The sequence below is a fragment of the Aricia agestis genome, chromosome 15 (genome assembly GCF_905147365.1).
Source record: "Aricia agestis chromosome 15, ilAriAges1.1, whole genome shotgun sequence".
NCBI classification, from domain to species: Eukaryota; Metazoa; Arthropoda; class Insecta; order Lepidoptera; family Lycaenidae; genus Aricia; species Aricia agestis.
In genome coordinates, this window is record NC_056420.1 from 1,589,037 (window position 1) to 1,611,438 (window position 22,402).

Here is a 22,402-nt window from a genome sequence, read left to right on the forward strand (position 1 = left end):
TTACTAGTGGACGTCACTGCTAGGACCGCTTGGACCGAAGAAGGTAAGTGACCTTGCCACAAAATCTTCAGGGTCTCGTCTTCGATTTTTCCTCTAGCTAATTCCTTCATTCTTCTAAGCAGCTGACTCGGTTTCTGGTCACCAAGCTCGATTTCGGAAATTAATTTTCTTACTTGCCGCGCCTCCGATTCTTCATAAATTTGCAGTAGTCGATTTTTCAGCGCTTCATATTTATTCTGCTGCGGCGGATTTGCCAAAATGTCTGCAACTTGCTGAATGGCGTCCCTGTTCAGCTTCGCGACGCACATAAAATATTTATTCGCATCCGATGTCTTTTGTGGAGCTAGAATTGCCTCGACTTGATAAAACCACAGGCGAGGGTTATCCTTCCAAAATTCTGGGATTCTGCTACCAATGGAAATTGTTGCTAATTCTGTATCTTCTTTCTTCATAGCTGGCGAAAATCCGCTTGTTGAGGCTTGTGGTGCGGCGCCCATCAGGTTATGCTGCTGCTCGTTCATTATATTTTCAGCCCGGTGGTCGTCTGGGTGGAGCCTTCGTTGGTCGGAGTCTTCGCTGTCTTAGTTTTAGCCGGAGTCGGAGCTGTCTTCGTGTTCAGGGGTCACCAATGTTATGTCTATGCTGTATGTCTACGGTGGTATATGGGACACACAGAGACATAGACTACGGAGCAGTAGCAGGAGGGCACAAGTGAAAGACTCGAGAGCGTTGGACCAACTGTTTATTGAAAATAATATTTTACTTATTCTAAGCTCCGTTCATACGTCACATCTTACATACACGATTGCAACTCGCACGCGTCAGCATTCACACACTTACAAACAGGGTTCAAAGTACAGACCCCACAATAACCAACCTGTTCTCGTCCATCGTAGTCAGCGGGTACAGGCGGACGCTGCAGGCGCGGCCCCACCCCCTGCGACCGACGCATCGGGCGACCGAGACTGTTACACAAAAGATGAAATTATGACATTGACATCTCATCTTTCTGTTTCTCTTTTATGGATTTTGGTTTTATGAATCAAATATTATGTTTTCATTGTAGCTTTTAGTGTTACTTCAATTCTTTATATAATTTTTCGTGCTAAATTTGATCGAAATATGTCAATGTCAAGCTTCGCTAGCGTTTCGGATAGCCCCGCCCCACCCCCTAAGGATATCGTATTTATAAGGCCTTGTCTTAAAGGCACAATCTACATTATCTACATACCCTCGCAGCATCGCGATATAAGCTGGCGGCAGATCGACCGCAGCGGCGTTGGCGACGATATCGGCGGCGGCGCGCTGACCGGCGCGCGCGCAAAACACGTGTACGGTGAGTGCCGCGCGCGCACCTAGTGCGTCCAGTTTGGCTAATGCAGCGGATAGACCAGCCCCGCCTTCTAGCGCCACGAGACGACCGCCACCCTAGAAAAAACAAGAAAACGATGCGTTAATAATTAAAAAATGTATAATTTTGTATTAAATGATCATTCCATTTTGTTTTTACCCATACCTAGTGTCACTCTCACAAGTTCAAGCGAAATTAACACCTTTCGAACGTTTAAAACTTATGTTTCATTTATAACTTTACTGTTGAAATTATCCATTACAACTTGACTCTCTTGCTCTGCAACTAGATTCAATTATTACCTTTTTATCGCCGATGTTAAGGTATCCGAAGTGTGACAGGAACAGCCGCGCCGTCTGGAACTCCGTCACAGGCTCCGGAGGTACGTACTCGTCCGGTACCTAATCATAAGCAATATTATAATATAGAAATATCGCCTTTAACACCGTGTGATCGAAGAATAATCGAGCTATTTCGTTATATGAACTCTGTTATTACTCTTTGCTATATAGCTGCTCTTTAAATTGCGTAATAACCGGCGTAGGAGACATTATTGTAAAAATAGTTTTCTCTACCAATATCCACGACAGTGATCGTTTATACAATGTGCAAGCTATGGGCAAGACTTATTAAAGTATCCAAGTGTACAGCCAAAAGACACTATAGACTTACCACGTTGTCTTCGCTGTCTCGGACCTTCTTTTCCAAGGTGGCCTGTTGCTCGAGCAGTTTGAACAGAGTCGGCGCCTCCGGATCGTTGAGTTTCCGCAGTACGGCATCCAGACTTGGGAACGCTGAGTCACTGCGGAAAAAGATTAGTCAGTTGTAATAAAAATGAGAAACAGTACAACTTTTTATTTGACGCCAAATTTGCGAAAGTTAATGACTATGAATCAAAAAAAAAATTGCTTAAATGCGCCCGAACGGATGTACGGACGTTTTTATCTACTATTTATATTGATACTAGAAATAATTTAAATAGCAAAACAACATTTGCCGGGTCAGCTAGTATAAATATATTTTAAGTAAAATCCAAAGGGACCTATGTACTCACACGGCGCACGGCGGGGCGGCGGGCAGCGCGCGGCAGACGGGCGGGGGGCGGGGCGGCGGCTCCGACATGGGCACGGGGCGCGCGCACGCCGCACTCACGCGTGTGGCACAACGCGGCGCGCCTCGGCACGACATCGACCACGCGTACTGGCCCCACCCGTTGCGGATTATCACTGCGGGGGAAAAATAATAATTCATTGCTATTTTTCTATTTTATGTTTAATATTTGTAGCATACATCAATTTACACCGGTCATAAATCTGATGTAAGTAAGTACCACCTTATTGACGTTGTTATTTATTATTGTCATCTTAAGTTCACCCAATATGTCTATACAAGACCGTTTAAGCTTATGATGAGTCGTATATTATTGTTTTATGCGGCTCAAAAACTTCAATGTAAACAGGATGTCAGCTGATTGTGGTGAGCGTGCGTGTGTGTTTGTGTGGGTGTGTGCGTGTTTGTGTGTGTGCAGTGTGCTTGATTTAAATGCTGCGTGTGTGTTGTGTACTGACCCACGACAGTCGGCTGCGGCTCCTGGCTGTTGGCGAGCGGCTCCTCGAGCAGCGACAGCAGCGTGTGTCCGTCGGCGACGAAGTGCCGCAGCGCGCCGTGCCCCGCCTCCGCCAGCCAGCGCTCCGAGATGCGGCACCACGGCCCCGGCCCTTCGGTACCCGCCTGGACAGGAAATTAAAACTTTGAACTGACTTTCGACGGTAGAAAAGTACAGTCAAAATAAAGAGACAAATAATTTCATACAAATTTCGTCATTTCATATGAAGCTTTGTGCCTCGAGTGTGCGGTACCATACCTGATCTAATATGAGCATCAGCAGCGACTCGGCCGCGTCGCGGACCCTCATTGACACTGGCTTCAGTTCCTTCTCGTCCTTCATTTTAGGTGGTTCACCAGGTTTTCCTACAATGAATATGTGAATTTTGTTTCTATTCCATTCAAAATTGGACGTCGTTTATCTACGAAGACGTTAGTTTACCTACAAAGAAGTTAGCACAAGTCACAAGTCAGTGACTCAATATGTTTATTTAGCGACAACGAGAGTCGCTGTAGCTATATAAAAATGCAACGCCACGAAATGAAAGACTCTTAAGGCCCAGTAGTCCCTAAAATAAGCAGGTCGATGTCTATCAGTACGAATATCGACGTTAAGGACATTAAAATAACATTCATATCAGCGCGCCTTGTACAGTGGCTGTTACGCGCTCGCCGCGTGCCTTGATAATAGAAAATAGGAGTAAAAACCTTTTGTTTTTAGTATTACACAAATCAAATATATCAAATCGTTTACGTTAGGTTACGACACATATACTTCATTTTTTGTTTTTTCTAGAAAGTGTGTAATTTAGCCATAAAATGATTTAATTATGAAAAACAGCGTTATAACAGTCATCTTTGAGATTTTTTTCTATCGAGCAGAATTTTTCAAATTGTGTACTGATATACCTTTGCGTATAGGAAATTTTCTCAATTTTAAAACGGTACTTATGTTATACTCAAATAATGACATTTCCTTTACTAAAAACGTGTTTTAAAAAACCCATTTTACGTAGTTGCAACAACCACAGCGCCTTAATGTTAACGATTTCAAAATCTTCCAAAAGAAAACTCAACACTAAGATAGTCATGTTTTTTGTCAAGGTTGACGCGTTATGTTTGTACGCTGAGTTTTAAGTTTTGTCACAAAGTCAACTTATTCCCAGGGCGCAAGCCTGTCAAGGGTTAAATAAAAATTTTAAAAAAAGTTACCTTGGCTCTTCGACCCAGCGAGGCCCAGTTCAACGACTTCTAGCAGTGCTGCGAGACAGTCGGCGTCAGCGAGCAGCGGCGGGCATAACCACGAAGCGAGACACGCGTACGCCGCCACCACGCACGAGTGCAGGTCGCGCGAGTGAGCCTGCGGCGGCCGCCCGCACTGCACGCTGATGTAGTCGCAAATCCAGCGTACAGCACGCTTGCGCTCTACGGCTTCTGTATACAAAGTTGAAGATTTATACATACACGCACGCACACGTGCTCGCCTACGTAAACGCAGCTGATTTCGCACACACGCAAACATACTGTGCTTTTTTGCACTTTCATACACGGTGCAAGATGAATACATACGCAACACACACACGTACGCACATGAGCACGCTCCTTGCACGCAATACAACAGCTGAATTTACTGAGACATCACCATACACACAAAATTATAAAAAATGGTAAACTTATAAAAGCAATTAAGTTCGTGCGAAGCCCTGTTTGCGGCTTTGCTATACGAACGCACATGTTGATATAACATAATATTAAGCTTCTATTATGTTAATATAACATCAAATCAGTCTTACCTATCATGAATTCTGAGAAGCATGCATCAGAACAGTAAATTAATATAACATGTAGACAAACAGTAAAAAAAATTGGAAAGAAGGGACAGCAATACATTTTTAATATTTCTATTTTTCCTTTGCATTTTCTTGTGTTAAAAATTAGCTGGTGTAACGTTAAGAGCGTTGAGTAAAAGATAACTTGTATAACTGTCATAACTAATTCGGTGAATTATTTATTAGTATAGAAACATTATAACGGCGTGTAGTGACACTCAACCCATAATATACAAGATGTGCATAGTATCTGTCAACAATTTTAATTGTCTTTATTGTATAATGTTACATCTAAATGTGTACTTATTAGGTTAATATGTTACTTAGCTACTTCGGGTATTATAGGATCCCGGCCAGGATAGCTCCTGTATACAAAGTTAAGCCTAAAATGTTTTGACACGGACCCCCCTAAGTCTTGTTACGCCACTGGTTTAAACGGCCAATACTCACCGGGCTGCGAGGAGTGCAGCTTGGCGAGGCCGGAGAGCAGCTCGAGCGCCGCCAGCGACACCTGCAGCTCGCCCTTCCACGACGAGATGAGGCGGTGGCACACCAGGTACGTCGCGCGCACCACCAGCGCCGACCCTGACAACGTTAAAGTTATTAAACAAAAGACGTCAAACGGTATTTCCATATCATGGGACCAGCTGTAAAGTATCCTTCCAACAAAAAAGAATCATCCAAATCAAACATGTTTGGAAACATTTTTGTCAAATACATCTTTAGGCTCTTTTCCTGTTATGTTTGTTATCGCCCGAGCGCGGATCTGAAGGCCTACTACGAAACAGTTTTGAGACTCAAACAATCGGACGAGAATGCCGCGTCCTGCTCTAACAATGTCATTTCACGTTTGTTAGAGAAGGACGCAACATTCTCGTACGATTGTTTGAGACTCAAAACCGTTTCGTGGTACGGGCCCTAGGGCCTACTACGAAACCTCAATCGAGCGAATCGGAATGCCGCGTTCTACTCTGACAAACGTGACATCACATTGTTGGAGGACGCAGAATTATGATTCGATCATTTGAGTCTCAAAACAGTTTCGTTGTAGGCCTCCTGGTCTACATGCAAGTTTTCCGCATCCTATCATTTCATAGATGTTTTTCCTGCCATGCAGGCAACACGCGCGCGGCCAGGAAGATGTAGTCACCCGTATGAGGACCGGATTCTCAATCTTCCAAAGGTAAGATCGACTTCTCTTGTCTTGATTTGTGTATTTTTACAGGAACAGTTGGCAGGCTAGATTCAGTAACATATCTTATCTTTAAACCTATACACAGTCCACTAATATTTGCATATACAAACCAGTCCTTATTGCATAACAAACATTTAAACGTAATTACCAAACATAGGCGAGGCGGGGTCGAGGTCTCGCATGTCGGCGAAGTCGTCCTCCGCGCTGCCTGGACCGCTGCTGCTGCCGCCTTCAGACCGCGCTGCTGACAATAGATAAGTTACCACAATTTTTTTTTATTTGGTCTACCAATAGGTCTACATCTTATTAAAAACTTATTTCACGAATATTACAGCACAAAACTTGTTAAGGTGCAGATTACAAAAAAGCCAATTACAAGCAGACTCAGCATGCAAATCAATAACGTCCTAAACAGATGTTTTAATTTGCAATTTTGATTAAAATAGGTATGGAGATCTTATTCCGTAACAAGCAGGGTTCCAGTGCAGTGTGATAAACAAATTTTGGTAAAACGAAATTTTGGCAACGTCAAGTAAAAAATATTTACACAGCGAATATTTGCTGTCTTTGTCTGACAGTTAGAAAAGCCACAGACAAACAGGTCTTATATGAACTTCAGAAGACTCATTGTGAAGGTCTCATACTGTGTGTATGAGACCTCAACTCAAACACTCACGCTTGGAGCGCGCGCTGGCGTCGGAGACGGGCGCGGGCGCGGGGGGCGGGGCGGGCGCGGCGTGGCGCACGCACAGGTACAGCGCGGCCAGCAGTGGCACCGCCAGCGCATCCGACCGCTCCGCCTGCACGCCCGCTACCACCGCCAGCGACAGCCGCGCCCGCGTGTACGCGCCCAGCGTCATGCCGCCGCTGTAACACAGACATGACATTGTTACATGGTTAAAAGATATGCACACGTCCGAAACATTTCCTTTTTCTTAATAGTCGGTTAACAAATAACAATACAAAAGGACTGCGAGCAATTTTTAGATCAGTCGACAAATGGAAGGAGAAAAAGCTATGTTTGAATTTAAGGCCCATTTGACGCAGCAAAGAGTAAGAGGGGCGGATGCGCACATATGGGACACGCTGAAATTTATTAATTGGTCGCGTTCCATGAGACGTTAATTTTGATCAAAACGCTCAAAACGTCCCCTTCAGCAAGTGCAAAGTGTTGCAAAAAGTGCAATATGAAACATTCTTAACGCAAATTAAACTATTCAAACTCTGCTAAAGCCAATACTCACTACTCATTACATCCCGGGAACTCCGGAACCGGAAGTCCCTTGTAATGATAAGGGAAGGCGACCAGAGACAACAGCAAACTAATGGCTGCCTTTCGAAGCTCTCGCTTGTCTATGGTCCCGCACTCCAGCTTGGGTTCCGTGTCGGATAGGATCCGGTCCAGCGCGTTGATGAAGTCCGGCACAAGTACTAGCACACCGTCGAGGTCCAGACTGTAAATAAACGTTTAATTGAAACATCTTTTAGGGCCCGGCACGTAGAACGTAAAATTTTACGACAGTAAAATTTCCTGGTAGATTTAAAATGAAATATTTTAAAGTCGTCAGCACTTTTCTAACACTGTAAATTGACGATTCATAGCTTATTTTACGGTCTTTCAAAATAACAAACTTTTTTGGATGTCTTTGTTTGAAAGGAAAAACGACTTTTTTATTGCCGTAGAAAATATATACGCCAACAAATCTTCGTTTCGTTTCCGTCAACAATACCTGATTTCGTTAGACTATGTTGATTTTATAACGTATATCTAACCGGAAGATATCGGCGGCGTTGAGCACGACGGCGGCGGCGGTGGCGGGGTCGCGCAGCCCGCGCTGCAGCGCCGCGTACGACCGCGCGAGGTACGGCGCCAGCACCTGAGATAAAGAGGAGACAGTTGAAATAATGTTACAGATAAAAAAAAAATACATACACACAGTTTACACAGGATTAATCAATAATCAAGATGGCATAATAAAAACTAATAGATGGCATAAATAAACTGGTCCTAATTAAGGTCACTGCCAATTTACTAGTTATGCTTCATGGCCTTATGGCCTTGCATTATAGCGGCGGAGTCGGCGTGCTCTCTGATATGTCTGTGTCGTTGACGGTACACGATCACCTGTTCCCGGCACTGTTTGGAGCACAGCACGCGGCACAGCGCGCCCAGCGCCACCGCGCGGCCGGGCTGGTAGCTCAGCATGTTGAGGGCTGCGTCCGACGGCGGCGGAGTCGGCGTGCTCTCTGATCTCTCTGTATTATTGAAAAGGATATAAATTTATATTCAAGACGTTATAGTAACTTATGAAAGTAGCAATTCGCTTTACACACGTATACGCATTACGCACATATGTACGTAAAATGCGTACGCGTACAGTGCTCCCAAAGTGATAATGCGCATAGAAATTTTCGTAATTCTTCGGCAACGGTCGTATTTGCCAAGCGTCGGAAGTCGTCGCTGCAAGCGCTGTTTTAAACTTAACTTTAAGAAAAACAGCGCTTTGCAGCGACGCGCCTGACGTTGCTTGGACGTTACCATGGTAACGCCGCGATTGCTTCCCGGTGACCGGCGACAGCGGACAGCCACCGGCTATATGATATTTACTTCTATTTCCTTTGAACAATGTGCAAAATGCAAGTTTCATAGATTCGGGTGTTTTCGAGATTACGACAATGAGCGAAGATTTCCATGCGCATTTGGGAGTACTGTATGTACAACGCGTATGGCGTATTGCGTTGACAGACTTTAATTATATAATTTGTTTTACGTTTTAAATTACAACGATAAAAATAGCTATTAAGTTCATCATTCATCTCCGATACAGACGAAAAAGATATAGCTACACAGCGACACACAAACGCATTTAAACGTCTTTCTATATAGGCAGAACAATGTATTACGATTTACGTGTGCGTTGTTTCGAAGGCTATAATATTATGTTGATGCGGCTGCACCGCAACGGGGCGCGCGGGGCGCGTTCTCCTAGCTGCGCCGGCGCATGCGCCTTAGGCGCGAGCGCACACTACACAGCTATATTAGATATTATAATTTTACTTTTAAACTTTAGACAACTGCATCTTTCATTCAATAATTGTCATCGTAGGCGACCAGATCTTACCTTGTAACATTAGCAATCTTAATTATTACAGTCCACTTAATTATTTAAATCTTTTATTTAAAACCTGGTAGCCTACAATATTCTAGTGCAAATAAGTACCTTCTAATGCAGTGTTAAAACTGTCAAGTCTGTTGTATTGTACTCACGTTGCGGCTGCGCGGGCACTGTCCCCACGAGCGCGGCCTCGAACAGCCACTCGCCGAACAGGTGCAGTATCGAGTTGACGGACGGCCGCAGCGGCGTCAGTGGCAGACGCTCCGTCTCGCCCACTGCAGACAAATATTTAAATATTATATTGAATAATAAAAATATATATTATACTTCCGCTTACATTAAAGTTCTTCACACACAAAGGTTGTCTGGAAGAAATCGCTTTTAGCGATAAGTCCGCCTTTGCCCACATATTTTATATAACTGTTTTAAATTAAGCTTACTTGTGTTACGTGTAATTTCTTGTAATTGTGAGCAATAAAGTGTTTTATTATTATTATTATATAAGACGTACATTTACTAGGCAACACTTTAAAGGCAACTTGTAGCCAATATCAAAAACTTTAGTTTTGTTTTCTTGCATTTGATTTGTCTATGGACTAAAACCAATTTTTTTTGCCTTTCCTTATATTTTTTGTTGTATATGTTGTAGTCAAGAAGAAGTGCAAACATTGTTATCAGTGTTGCCAGTTCATCAAATAAATAATGATGTTGCACGTCAGCTAACAACGTCGCACGTTGTCGCGCTGTTACTACCTTGAGCATCGCTTTGTATACATTATTTATATATTTATTTTTGTAAACAAAAAAAAAACATACAGCCGAACGTATTACCTCCTCCTTTTTGGAAGTCGATCAAAAGACAAAATATAATGATGAGTGCGACGAATATCTCAGTGCTAAGCTCCCACACTTTTTCTACTTCAAACCATGCACTAGCTACAATCATATACCTTGTGATGTGATGGAGTTGGGAGGGGTGGTTGGCACGACGCTGGATGGCCGACTGCTCGTCAGACCGATGAGGGAAGACCGCGGCGTACCTGGAAAGTCAATGCTGTATCAATGGTGACATTTAAGGGGGTAACCCTCATGCCAGTTTATGTTTGATGGATTTTTAAAGGAATAAAAAAATTTATTCAATATTCATATATATTTTTTTACTCGCTGTCCCAGTGAACTTCGTGTCACTTTAAAACCTTCCCTGGACTTCAAGGATTATTTTAAGACTAAAATTACCCAAATCGGTTCAGCCGTTATCGAGTTCTATAACTCGATAACGGCTGAACTGCTGTTACTAACACAATTGAAGATACATTTATATATATATATATATATATATATATATATATAGATTTATCATAGAGGGGTTGGTTGTGAAAATTTCACTCTTATCGTATAGTTTGTGCGGTTTATGATGATATGCGTGACACATTATAATTGACAATAGTAGGGAAGTTACCTAACAAAATTAATCGATAATTTAAAAATATCGAATCACTTCGTAAAGGAATTGCAATCGAAATTATCGATTTCGTACTGACATTTCAGTGGTGCCGGCGATTTAAGATGGCCGCCCTTTTTTATCGATTTGATTTCGATTCAACAGAGTCAATCTCTATTGACATAAGTTCCGTTTCATGCATCTACTTTTTTCAAATGTTTTCGTAACAATAATTTTATACTCCTATTTCACAGTTAATATTTATAATTTTATATTAATAAGTTAGCATTTAGCAACTATTCATTTTTATTCATTTACAATTATATGAAACATTTGTTTTTGTAGATGGAATATAATTTATTACATTTAGATTTTTTTGGTTTTCTTGTATAAAAACCCGTAGCAAGGAATATGAAAACTGTCACCCATATCATCTTAAAACGCACAAACTATAGGAGCATACATGAATAAAAGAAAAATGTCTAGTTTTAATCAAGATATGTCAATCTAGACGTAACTTACAAAGTTATATGCTCCGGTCTAAAAATCCATCAAACAAAAACTATAATAATTAATTAAACTAAAAATAGACAAATACTAGACCTATGTAACAAAGTGAAGGTTTTACTAATTACTAACATTATTCGTTAGTTTTTTTTAACAGTGCACATTTATTTTTCTATATCTTTTTCCTATTATAATATGCCATTCACAACATAATAATATTACATATTTTGTTGGCACCCGTCAAACAACATTCAACGGGTGCCAACATTAATCATTACTTGATAAAAAACATAATAAAAAGCATTGTAGATGTAATACTACATAACTCAGCTTTTTATCATATTTATAACTAGTCTGGTAAAAACCTATGCAGGGTTTCAAAATGTATCAACCTCAAATTTTTTAACATCATAGTTCATACGGATAATTTTGGAAAAGTTACGGAGGTAAATTATTATGAGGACGGTGGGGTCGTGTTATATAGTCGGATTATTAATTACTTTTTATACAGGAAGGGAAAGGAAAATATAAGTTTTGATACTTTGCCACGTTTTTATAAAATTACAGCAATGACAAAGAATAGTTTAGGAAAGTGGCATTTAACATTATAAATTGATTTTAAGTGTATCTACAAACTACTAATTAATTATATATTCTGCGTTACTTGTGATAGTTCTACATCGCTACAAGCTTGGTGAAACATGCCACACTACATAAGTGCAATTCAAACTACATATTTATAAAAACAACACACAGCAAAACTGTTGTTTATTATAACATTTATAACACAGCACACTCGTCACTCACACTGACATAACACATTAATAAAAATATAAAATTAATATGGTGTCTTTTCATGTGTGTATGAGATGTATAAAAACAAGGCTTTTGTGTGTATGTTTTTTATCATATTTATAACACTGTTTGTATGTACAGTTTCTTTAAAGTTATTAATAATGAGAGTTTCTTACACATTATGTCGTCAGCATAAAGGTATTCTCACAGAAAAATTACCTCTGATAAAAATAGAGCGTGGTATATGCATAAATGTTTGCATGTGCGGACGTATATCATAATTATGTGTGTGTGTACGATTATAACAAGTATGTGTGCGTGTAATGTATACGTTTAACATGTGTGAGTACTTCTCTCGCTCTTGTCCCGGGGCCGCGTGGCGCTGAAGCTCTTGGCGAGGCGGCGGTGCGCGGGGGGCGTGTCCCCCTCCTCCCGCTCGGCGCCGCCCCCGCCGCCCCCCGCCACGGCCGGCACCCACCGCTCCGACGCGCGCCCTGTACACCGCCCGCGCCAGCTCAGACACCGAGTGCACCCGTGCGTACGCGTCTAGACGCTCAGTGCGTACGCGTTCAGAATTATGGAATCTAGTGCGTACGGTCTAGACCCGCTGTTCGTACGCATCTAAAGCCCATGTGCGTACGTCTCTAAGCGCTCGGTGCGTACACGTCTAGTTTAAGACCTTAGTGCGATACATCTAGGAAACCAGTGCGTACGCATATAGACCCCAAATGCGTACGCGTCAAGATCGTCAGCGTACACAAGTCTACGCTATTCTTACATACCACCACCATTACAGTCTCATCTAGAAACAATATTGTCTGTAATTATTGTTGCTTGTATCTTTGACAAACTCAACATGCTCCGCGACCAGACTATTGTCTCTGGATAAATAAAAGAGTCCTAGCGTTTATAAGCTGTGTCATTAATGGTTAAAATACTCATACTAAAATTCATATTATTAACACTAAAAAACTACAAGCACCATAACCATGTCAGTTGCTAAACCCCAACTATGTTATGTAAGTACTAAGTTATTAAATATTAACCTTACTAATTAGAAATCTACAATGTATGTATATACTGGACTTTAAAGATAAAAATATTTTGTTCTTGTCTGCCAAGTGTTTTTTTTTCAAAGTGAAAGTCGTGTTTTTTTTTTTGTAACATTGTAGTTAGCTACAATAAATACATATACAGTGTGGATTTTTATTAGCAAGGGTTTTAGCTATTCCAGAAACCACCAAAGCTAAACATTGCAAATACAATCTTGGAGTCATAACAAAGAAAGTATTGTTGATTTCCATATAAAGACATGTTTTTATATGGTTTAAAATGTCATGTTATTCACAAATTACAATTTGTTACCACTTTGAGATATAATATACGAGAATAGAGAGACATTTATATAAGGAATATTTACGAGATTTTGTGGGATAATCTCGTCTCGACGATACTAACGAGACTTTGTCACGTAATAAATATACATAGTCCAGTAAATGTTGTTACCCCAGGGTAACAACATTTACTGGACTTCATGGCACGGTCTGTGTAGCGAGCGAGACTTAATGAAACGTTATACGTCATTTGACTGGGATGACAAAGCTGACGGGACTTCACGTCACAGCATTCGACTATGGTGACAACATCGCAGGGTTTTCTGGGACAAGTACTTACCGAGGAAGGCATCAACGTGTGCGGCGAGGCCGAGCATCGCGCGGTGGAAGATGCCGGCCAGCGCCGACAGGCACGGCGCGGCTGACGGCTCGCGACCGTCCTCGGAGGTCATCGAGTACTGGAAACAGACATACTCATAGTTCAATAGTGTCACAAGTGTTATTTTTGAAATTCATTAAGGATACTAGAAACACACAAATAGTCACGGTAAGATTATAATTGTAGAGAACATGAATCAAATAAAAAAAAATTAACCGTAATATAAAAACCTCAAAACACAAGCAACAACGAAGATAAAGTTAGAATAACAGTAAATACAGTCAACTTTCCTGGGACACTTTCCAACTTTCTTTTCACTTTCCACTTTCCAAATTGGTTAAGTTGAGGTAACAGAGAGACAGACACACTTTCGCATTTATCTATATATTAATACGTGAGCCAAAAACTTTGTATCCCTTTTGACGAAAAGTGGGGAAACGTAGGTGAATGAAATTTTGCACAGTTATAGTTGTGTGGTGAAGGAGTGCATCGAGCTAATATTATATTGAAATTATGCTTTTATCATACATTTTTTTAACAAATAAAACATTACACACACTACAACACACACACTAGGAAAAATGACAGATTTTTGAGTGACAAGCCTATACATACGAATTATACTCTTTTATTCATGGTTGAAGTCTGTTGTCTGTTGACGACATTGACAACAAGGTTTTTTTTTTTAATGAAATAAGGGGGCAAACGAGCAAACGGGTCACCTGATGGAAAGCAACTTCCGTCGCCCATGGACACTCGCAGCATCAGAAGAGCTGCAAGTGCGTTGCCGGCCTTTTAAGAGGGAATAGGGTAATAGGGGAGGGTAGGGAAGGGAAGGGAATAGTTGAGGGTAGGGAAGGGAATAGAGTAGGGGTTAGGGGATTGGGCCTCCGGTAAACTCACTCACTCGGCGAAACACAGCGCAAGCGCTGTTTCACGCCGGTTTTCTGTGAGAACGTGGTATTTATCCGGTCGAGCCAGCCCATTCGTGCCGAAGCATGGCTCTCCCAGTATAAAATTGACAATGGATTATAGTTTTTTTTATTGAATCTTAGATACTATAAGACAATGCTTACACGGCCAGTCTGAGATCAGCTGAGTCCCAGAGACAAGAGTAGGAAAAATATGATAAAGGCAATATTTTTTTTTTTACAAAATAGTAGTCCTAATATCGTTGAAACTAAGGTCGAATTTCGATCCATTGGGCGATCTCTAGTAACATTAATTAACTATGTGAGTCTATGTATCACAGTTTCTAGAAATAAAGAGAATTATGTTATAGCGGCGTAGACAGAACAATCAGTTTTCAGAGGCTCACGGGATTCACGTGTGCGTGTACTATTGATATCATATTCTGAATTATTGTAATTGCGTGTGATGCTGGGCACATCAGCACACGAGCAATTGGCGCTTCAAAACATCCATGCTAATACTATAAATGCGAAAGTGTGTCTGTCTGTTACCTCTTCACGCCTAAAGTGCTGAACCTATTTTCCTTAAAATTTGGCATGGAGAATGGAGATACATACATTGAAACCCGGGAAAGGACATAGGATACTTTTTATCCCGGAAAAATGTACAGTTCCTTCGCGATTAACAGATTTTGGCGCAACGGAGTTGCGAGCGTCATCTTGTTACTTCTTATTTTTGTGTCCTGTGGTAAGGATACGAGTACCTGCAGGAACTCCGGCGTGTGACTGATGAGATGTGGCCGGCACAGGTCGACGGGGTTGCCGATGGTGTGCAGGATCCGGTACCACGCCTGCACCACCGCCTCCGCACTCATGTCCGCCGGCACCAGCTGTGCGTCCTCCTCGCCTGCACGCCGACACGGTAAAAAGTGAGCGGGACAGAGTATCGTCGAGATTATATGGGTGTAGTCGCCTGAGTTGTGAGTGAGTGGGACAGACCATATGAAGTTGTCCGTGCGATTAATTAAAACGTTTTTGTCTTCGAGCATGATAACGAACATTTAAAGACATAAATATCTATGCAAGCAACTTCACAAAAGCAGAAACTTTTCTCCAAAAGTCAATTTTAAAAATTTATTTGATATACAAATGCGAGAAACAGCGCTATTCTGATGCGCACATTCAGTTTGCGCGTACAAGTACGTGTGTGCGGGCGCACTGCTCGCTCCCGTGCGTGCGAGCGAGACAGATACACCCACTGCTCCGTGGGCGGCGCGCGGTGCCGCCAGCGGACGCACTGCTCGCGCGCGTGCGTGTACACGTGCGTGCGAGCGAGACAGATACTCCCTGATGGGCATGGCGGGGAAGAGCGGGCCGTACATGTGGCGCAGCAGGCGGCGCGTGAGGCACAGCGACACGCGCGCCCACTGCTCCGTGAGCGGCGCGCGGTGCCGCCAGCGGACGCACTGCTCGCGCGCGTGCGTGTACACGTGCGTGCGAGCGAGACAGATACTCACTGATGGGCATGGCGGGGAAGAGCGGGCCGTACATGTGGCGCAGCAGGCGGCGCGTGAGGCACAGCGATACGCGCGCCCACTGCTCCGTGAGCGGCGCGCGGTGCCGCCAGCGGACGCACTGCTCGCGGAGCGTACGCCACAGCACCGGGCTCGGGAAACATCTGTGACGTCACAATTTTGTAATATAGATAAGAAGATACAAGAAGATACATTTTTGCAACATAATAATGTGATAAATATAATTAACAGACACAAATCATATTCATTTGATTATTATTCATATTTAACTAAAGTGTTATTGTTCTTGTATTAATTTATTATTCTTTTTCGTTTGATGTATGATGGAACCTACAAAAATTACTATAGATAGTAATAATATTATATTGAATAAAATTAAATTAAGAAATTAAAAAAACCCCGCCAAACAACTACAAAAAGTAATGAAATAATAAATTTTACTGACTTTAAGTTTAAATAATTCCTAAGTGTAAAGTGATATTTTAGTTCATAATTGTTGTCACGGTGTGTCAGGGGACCGTCAACAGTGTCTTTTGCATTTTGTATCGCCATGTCACTGATTGTCTCGATTCGGTTCGCTGTGAATTGACCCTTAAACTATAATGTTATGTGAAATCAAACATCTACATGTTTAGCGGTCCCCCGACACACCTTGACAACAATTATGGACTAAAATATCACTTTACACTTAGGAATTATTTAAACTTAAAGTCAGTAAAATATATTATTTCATTACTTTTTATAGTTGTTTGGCGGGGGTTTTTTTAAATTTCTTAATTTAATTTTATTTCATGCTTTTTAAACTTGTGTTGGTTATAGTGCAGACTGCAGAATAATTCCTATCAATAGGATCATAACATAATATATCCCAATGAATACCATCTAGGAGTGTCCTTTTGGATGAGGCCGTAAATATGAGTCCAAACATGAAACCTCCACTTTGGGTTCATAATATGGAGCTCGACTCCTATAGAATCCAGGTGATGCTGCAGCAGCAGCAGCATGCAAAAATTTATTTTTGCAATCGCAATTAGAATGAGCCCAAACACGAAATCATTGCTCTAAGTTGGTGAGGAGCTGGGTATCCTATTGATTACCAGGTGATGCTGCAGCACCAGGTCAACTTTCCATTAATGTGTAAATATTCATAAATGTCACGAACTAGAATGCAATAAAGCCCACAAAACAACTGCAAGTTGCTAATCGGCCCTTCACGAACCAGATTTTTCAGCACGGAGCAGGCTGATGATGATGAACTATGGCTAAGAACACTCTCAGTTAAGTCAGCTTTCAAACAAAAAAAACTAGATCAAAATTGGTCCACCCGTTTGGATGCTACGATGCCACAGACAGACAGACAGACGGACAGACGGACAGACGGACAGGCGGACAGGCGGACAGGCGGACAGGCGGACAGGCGGACAGGCGGACAGGAGGACAGGCGGACAGGCGGACAGGCGGACAGGCGGACAGGCGGACAGGCGGACAGGCGGACAGGCGGACAGGCGGACAGGCGGACAGGCGGACAGGCGGGCAGACGGGCAGACGGGCAGACGGGCAGACAGGCAGACAGACAGACACGTCAAACTTATAACACCCCTCTTTTTTGTCGGGGGTTAAAAATACAATTTATCTCAAAAATCAATATAGGATTTTCTACCTTTTTCGGGGCTGATCTATCATAACAAACAAAATCAGTTTTTGGTAAACTATAACAGGATTTAGGTATAATAACAAAAGGTATAACACACCTGTGACACGCCAATATCCACACTTCAAACAGCACACACAGCACCCGATCACACAGATGCTCGGCGTCAGCACAGAGCGGCGCGGGCGGCGCCAGTAATGCTGACGCGGCTGCCAACAACAGAGCTAGCAGAGAGCGCCATTCCCGCGCACCCAGGGAACCGCTCTCCGCCAGCGCACGCGCCAAGCGAAGCACCCGGTGACAGAGGACCGCCTGCTTGGACATTAGGTTGCCACCTGGGGAGTGAATGAATGTCGTGAATATCTCTATCGCAGTTTGTGACAGCGAATGGCTTTTTGGGTTGATCTTTGTCTCGTTATTAAAAGACACGAATTGTCAAAGTTTATGGTTAGCGACCATAAAGTTTGACAGTTCACTTTTTGATTTATCTGTTGTCACGACTGTTGCATAATTCGGCAACAAAATGAGTTGTTTTTGGCACTGTGCTAGAATATTTTGTAATAGTAACAGAGCCAGTGGTGATATTTGTAATGTAAGACATCTTCTGTTTATATATTTTGTATATAGCCATAAGTTTTCCGAATTTAATAAAATAAAATAAAATAAATATTTTAAAATTAACAAAATTTTGAATGATGTAACATACCCAATTCCGTTTGATAGATGAATGTGAGTGCTTGTAAGAAAAATATCTAATTTATGATTTTAGAAAATTATGTTGATTGTTTCAGTAGTTAGCTGTTGTAGTTAGATATTCTTTTGGACTTCAAAATTATTTGGTGCTAAGGCCAATTGTCTCTACACGCGCAAATAGTCGATACTCTATGTTCTAAAGTTTATCCTACAACCAAGTCTGTCTTTGCCTGATTACTGATACATTAAAAAAGTCATGCCAGACTAATTTAATAGATCTACAAATGTAGATCTATTATATCAGTCTGGCATATGACTTTTAGTAGAGTAAATGGTGAGGATAAAAGTAACTTACTCTCATTAGGCCTGGGCACAAACAGGTTATGTAGATGATTGAGTATCTTGTTTGCGTATTTGTGTGGATCCGCAGCAATAGGCGGCGGCACGGCGGGCGAGGGGGGATGCGTGGCCGGCGGGGAGCCAGGCAGGAGCGCCCCGAGCCACGCGTAGCACACATACACGCAGTCCCGAAGAGCCTCATGCTCTGTAAGCGGCAGGGACAGACCGAAGCGAAGTACTTCTAGCACCCATTCCACCTGGGTAATTTGGAGTGTTAAAAATTTAAAGAGAAATAAGTTTGCTCCACTTTGAGCATGTCCCGTCTAATCTTAATAAGGCTATAAGCGTACTCTCTTTACTCTTTAAACCCTCAATTAATTTGGAAGAAATTAAGCAAGAAGGCACTTGAGTAAGCTATGTATTTCCATGAAGGACATAGCTTTTATAACAGTGGTAGGTAGGCACCAGTAGCACTAACATTAAGAAAGTATTTGTAAAAATTTATTCAAAATAAAAAAAAATTGTGTTTGAGTTATGAGGGGGTTGCATTTGAATTACGCATTATAGGGAGGGGGCGGGAGAGGAGAGGGGGAGGGGGTAGAGAGGGGACCCCCCTCCCTAAAGTTAGGAAATCAGTAGTTACCACGAATTTTTTATTTTTATTTTTTGAGGTTATGTTCAATAAAACAACCAAATTAGTGGACTTACGACAAAATTAGTCTTTTATTATAATTTTTAGGTGTGGGCAAATCGCCATCTAACCTAACCCAACCAAGTCATATTGGGCCAGCACAAAGTGATACGTTGCTATTATTAATTACCTAAGAATTATATACTGTCCTTATACTTATGACACTTAAAAACATTTTACAACAAATTACGCGTAAAACAAACTGTAACTATAGTGAAAAATGAATATTAAAGACATGATAACAAAAAATAATGTTCTGTCACACGTAACTTCAAACATGTATTAAAAAAACACTATGCGTCTCCCAGACACAAATCAGGTTATATTTGAAAGGGGTAACTAGCCTCTATAAAGTGCCACCCTTCCCCCCCTCTCCCTATAATGCGTGATTCAAATGCCAACGCAAGTTCTGTCACTTTTCCAATAACAGTAATGATAACACAGTGGTGACAGTTTTGAAGTCATCATCCTATGCCTTTATAAAACAGGTTGTGGCTTAATAATATACATAGATGAGCTGTGAACTCTGAATATAACACCAAGAATTAGAAATACAAACAGCAGAATTTACCTCTGCGTCAGTAGTAAGAGGGCTAGGCTGGTGTGAAGCAAGTTGCTTCACAACCGCCAGCACTACTTCCCGCCCCCCCACTGATCCCAGCACACCTGTCCCGCCACCCTCCAACGGCAGCGAGCTCCATTCCGAGTACATTCCGTCACTTTCGCGGTTCTGAAATGTGGGCGTATAATGTATCAATTTACATGGTTATCAATAAAGTTTTAACATTATACAATACGATAAATTGGAATGAATGCTTTTTTAATATGTAATTTTTTTCTGATTACACATAGAAAATGATGCAAGTATGTTTGTTAATAATAGTTTCCCACACGTACATCTTCCATCGGCGTAAAATCCAATATTGCACCGCGTAATGTGTCAGCCCTTTAACAGATGGCCAAAATACGTGTGTTGATTATCGTGAAAAATAGCTTGTTGAAACTACTCTTGTAATTAATAAACATAGCGTTGGTTAAAACCACAGATTTTGTTAAAACACTCACGTCTAATCTTGTTATAACATTATTCACTAGAAACTTACTTTGCAGTTGACTCTGTTGAATATTCCCACATTCATAAATAATAACTATGTATTGTTAGCGGTTTCAATTAGCTTCTTTGGATACGTGTGAAGTATGATCTAGAAAATGGAAACGTAAAAGCACAGTCAGATTTTTTTGTTTCAATTTATGTGCGATAAACTTTCATTGAATTATCGTATGTCGCACCTATGTAACTGTGAACGTTTTCTTGAGTTGAAGGCAAGAAAATGTTTTTGTTTATTCGTAAATATAAGCTTGAAAATTTTTAATTTTCCGAAATGTTTATAAATTTTTTAATTTACTGCTGTGCATTCGTAGTTTTGACATTGACATTTGTCAAATAGACTATTCAATGACATATTTGATATTACTCTATTGTCTATGGGGGGTGACAGACACGCGATTCATAAGTACGCGGACTTATACCCCAAGATTTTTTTTTTTAATTTTTTGATTTTTATACTCGTATATCCATGGGCGTACCCAGGTTTTGGCCCAGGGGGGGTGCAAATTACCCAGATTCTGGGCCAGAGTGGGGCAAATTACGCAGATTCTGGGCCAGGGGGGGGGAGGGGGCAAATCAGATTTTTTAGAAAGAATTAAAAATTAATAATTTTTAGTTGTAAAAATATTGTATTGCAAACAAATGGCAAAAATTCGTTTTATTATTTTTAATTTTTATAGATGAAAGTACTAAATAATATACTTAGTAGGGACGTCAACATGATCCAGGGGGGGGGCAGCTGCCTCCCCCTGCCCCCCCTCGGTACGCCCATGCGTATATCGTTTGTTCCGTGTTCGTGATTGTTCAATAAAGTAGTAAATAAGTACTCCAGCGTAAGGCTGCGTTTCCACCGGAGATGAGCTAAGCTGCGTTGCGAGGAATGTGTTTTACAAGAACCAATACAATCGTTGCGCTGAACGATGTCAGGCAAATGAAGCGTTTCTATTAGTTCTTAAAAATACATCGAGTTATAAATAATCGTTTGTTCGTTACTTGTTTATTTAATAAAAAATATTTTAAAATATGATCTTAATTTAGCCCCCCTAAATTAATTAATATTGAATTATAAATATTCATTAATGTTTGTTCGTCGTTTGTTCTTGATTGTTCGTTATAAATAATCATTTGGTCGTTACTTGTTTATTTAATAAATTTAATTTAAAATATGATCTTAAGTTAGCCCCCACATTTAAAAAAAATAATAAATTTATGTCATTGATATTGAGTTTTAAATGTACATTAATGTTTGTTCGTCGTTTGTTTTTGATTGTTCGTTATAAATAATCATTTGTTCGTCACTTGTTAATTTAATAAAAAATAATTAACTATGCTCTTAACTCTTAAGTTAGCCCGCGCATTTTGATTTTTAATTAATAAATTTATGTCAATATTGAGTTTTAAATGTTCGATAATGTTTGTTTGTCGTTTGTTCTTGATTGTTCGTTATAAATAATCGTTTGTTCGTCACTAGTTTATGTAATAAATATCCTTTTATAAAGTCTGTCTAAAAAGTGAAGAAATTAAAAAGTGGCAACATCGTAGTGTCATCCCTTTTTTCTTAAGCCAGACTAAGCCCGGCCGCACATTGTCCGAATTCTGATCAGAAACAATTGAATTTCGCCGGACCGCCACCCCGCACACTATCCGAAATATCCTTCCGGTGAGTTGGAGCTCACTCGGCTCAGTACAAAATGTAAGAGACAGCGCGGACGTTCAACTGTTTCGTATCAGAAATTTCGGACAATGTGCGGCCGGGCTAAAATAATAATAATTATAAAAATTGATAATGAAACAAAAAAGAAGGAAGAACAAACGAATTTTAAGCACTAACAAACATTATTGAATATTTATAATTCAATATTGACATAAATTTATTAAAAATTAGAATGGGGGGGGGGGGGGGGGGGGTAACTAAGGATATT

General features: G+C 41.0%; 1 protein-coding gene across 5 annotated transcripts in view; it reads right to left on the reverse strand.

Annotated features, from left to right (window-relative positions):
• LOC121734165 (ral GTPase-activating protein subunit beta) overlaps nt 1-20,737 on the reverse strand; it is a 28,997-nt gene extending 8,260 nt beyond the window's left edge. Inside the window, exons 1-27 of one of the 5 annotated variants that reach the window (XM_042124601.1) lie at nt 20,663-20,737; nt 20,476-20,574; nt 19,944-20,102; nt 18,698-18,938; nt 18,356-18,385; nt 17,750-17,984; nt 15,981-16,141; nt 15,228-15,370; nt 13,514-13,631; nt 12,190-12,333; nt 10,047-10,136; nt 9,249-9,371; nt 8,106-8,236; nt 7,754-7,857; nt 7,225-7,434; nt 6,657-6,847; nt 6,129-6,221; nt 5,236-5,370; nt 4,750-4,761; nt 4,169-4,390; nt 3,216-3,322; nt 2,920-3,082; nt 2,406-2,577; nt 2,024-2,153; nt 1,654-1,752; nt 1,232-1,428; nt 878-965 (exon numbers count right to left, since the gene is read on the reverse strand). In XM_042124601.1, the coding sequence (XP_041980535.1) occupies nt 878-965; nt 1,232-1,428; nt 1,654-1,752; nt 2,024-2,153; nt 2,406-2,577; nt 2,920-3,082; nt 3,216-3,322; nt 4,169-4,390; nt 4,750-4,761; nt 5,236-5,370; nt 6,129-6,221; nt 6,657-6,847; nt 7,225-7,434; nt 7,754-7,857; nt 8,106-8,236; nt 9,249-9,371; nt 10,047-10,136; nt 12,190-12,333; nt 13,514-13,631; nt 15,228-15,370; nt 15,981-16,141; nt 17,750-17,984; nt 18,356-18,385; nt 18,698-18,938; nt 19,944-20,102; nt 20,476-20,511 (3,534 nt within the window). In that variant the 5' untranslated portion in view covers nt 20,512-20,574; nt 20,663-20,737. Of the gene's footprint in view, nt 1-877; nt 966-1,231; nt 1,429-1,653; nt 1,753-2,023; nt 2,154-2,405; nt 2,578-2,919; nt 3,083-3,215; nt 3,323-4,168; nt 4,391-4,749; nt 4,762-5,235; nt 5,371-6,128; nt 6,222-6,656; nt 6,848-7,224; nt 7,435-7,753; nt 7,858-8,105; nt 8,237-9,248; nt 9,372-10,046; nt 10,137-12,189; nt 12,334-13,513; nt 13,632-15,227; nt 15,371-15,811; nt 15,949-15,980; nt 16,142-17,749; nt 17,985-18,355; nt 18,386-18,697; nt 18,939-19,943; nt 20,103-20,475; nt 20,575-20,662 lie in introns of those variants that run through there. The other 4 variants (XM_042124603.1, XM_042124604.1, XM_042124606.1 and 1 more) reach the window with 4 other exon arrangements.
• Between the last annotated feature and the right edge of the window lie 1,665 nt (nt 20,738-22,402).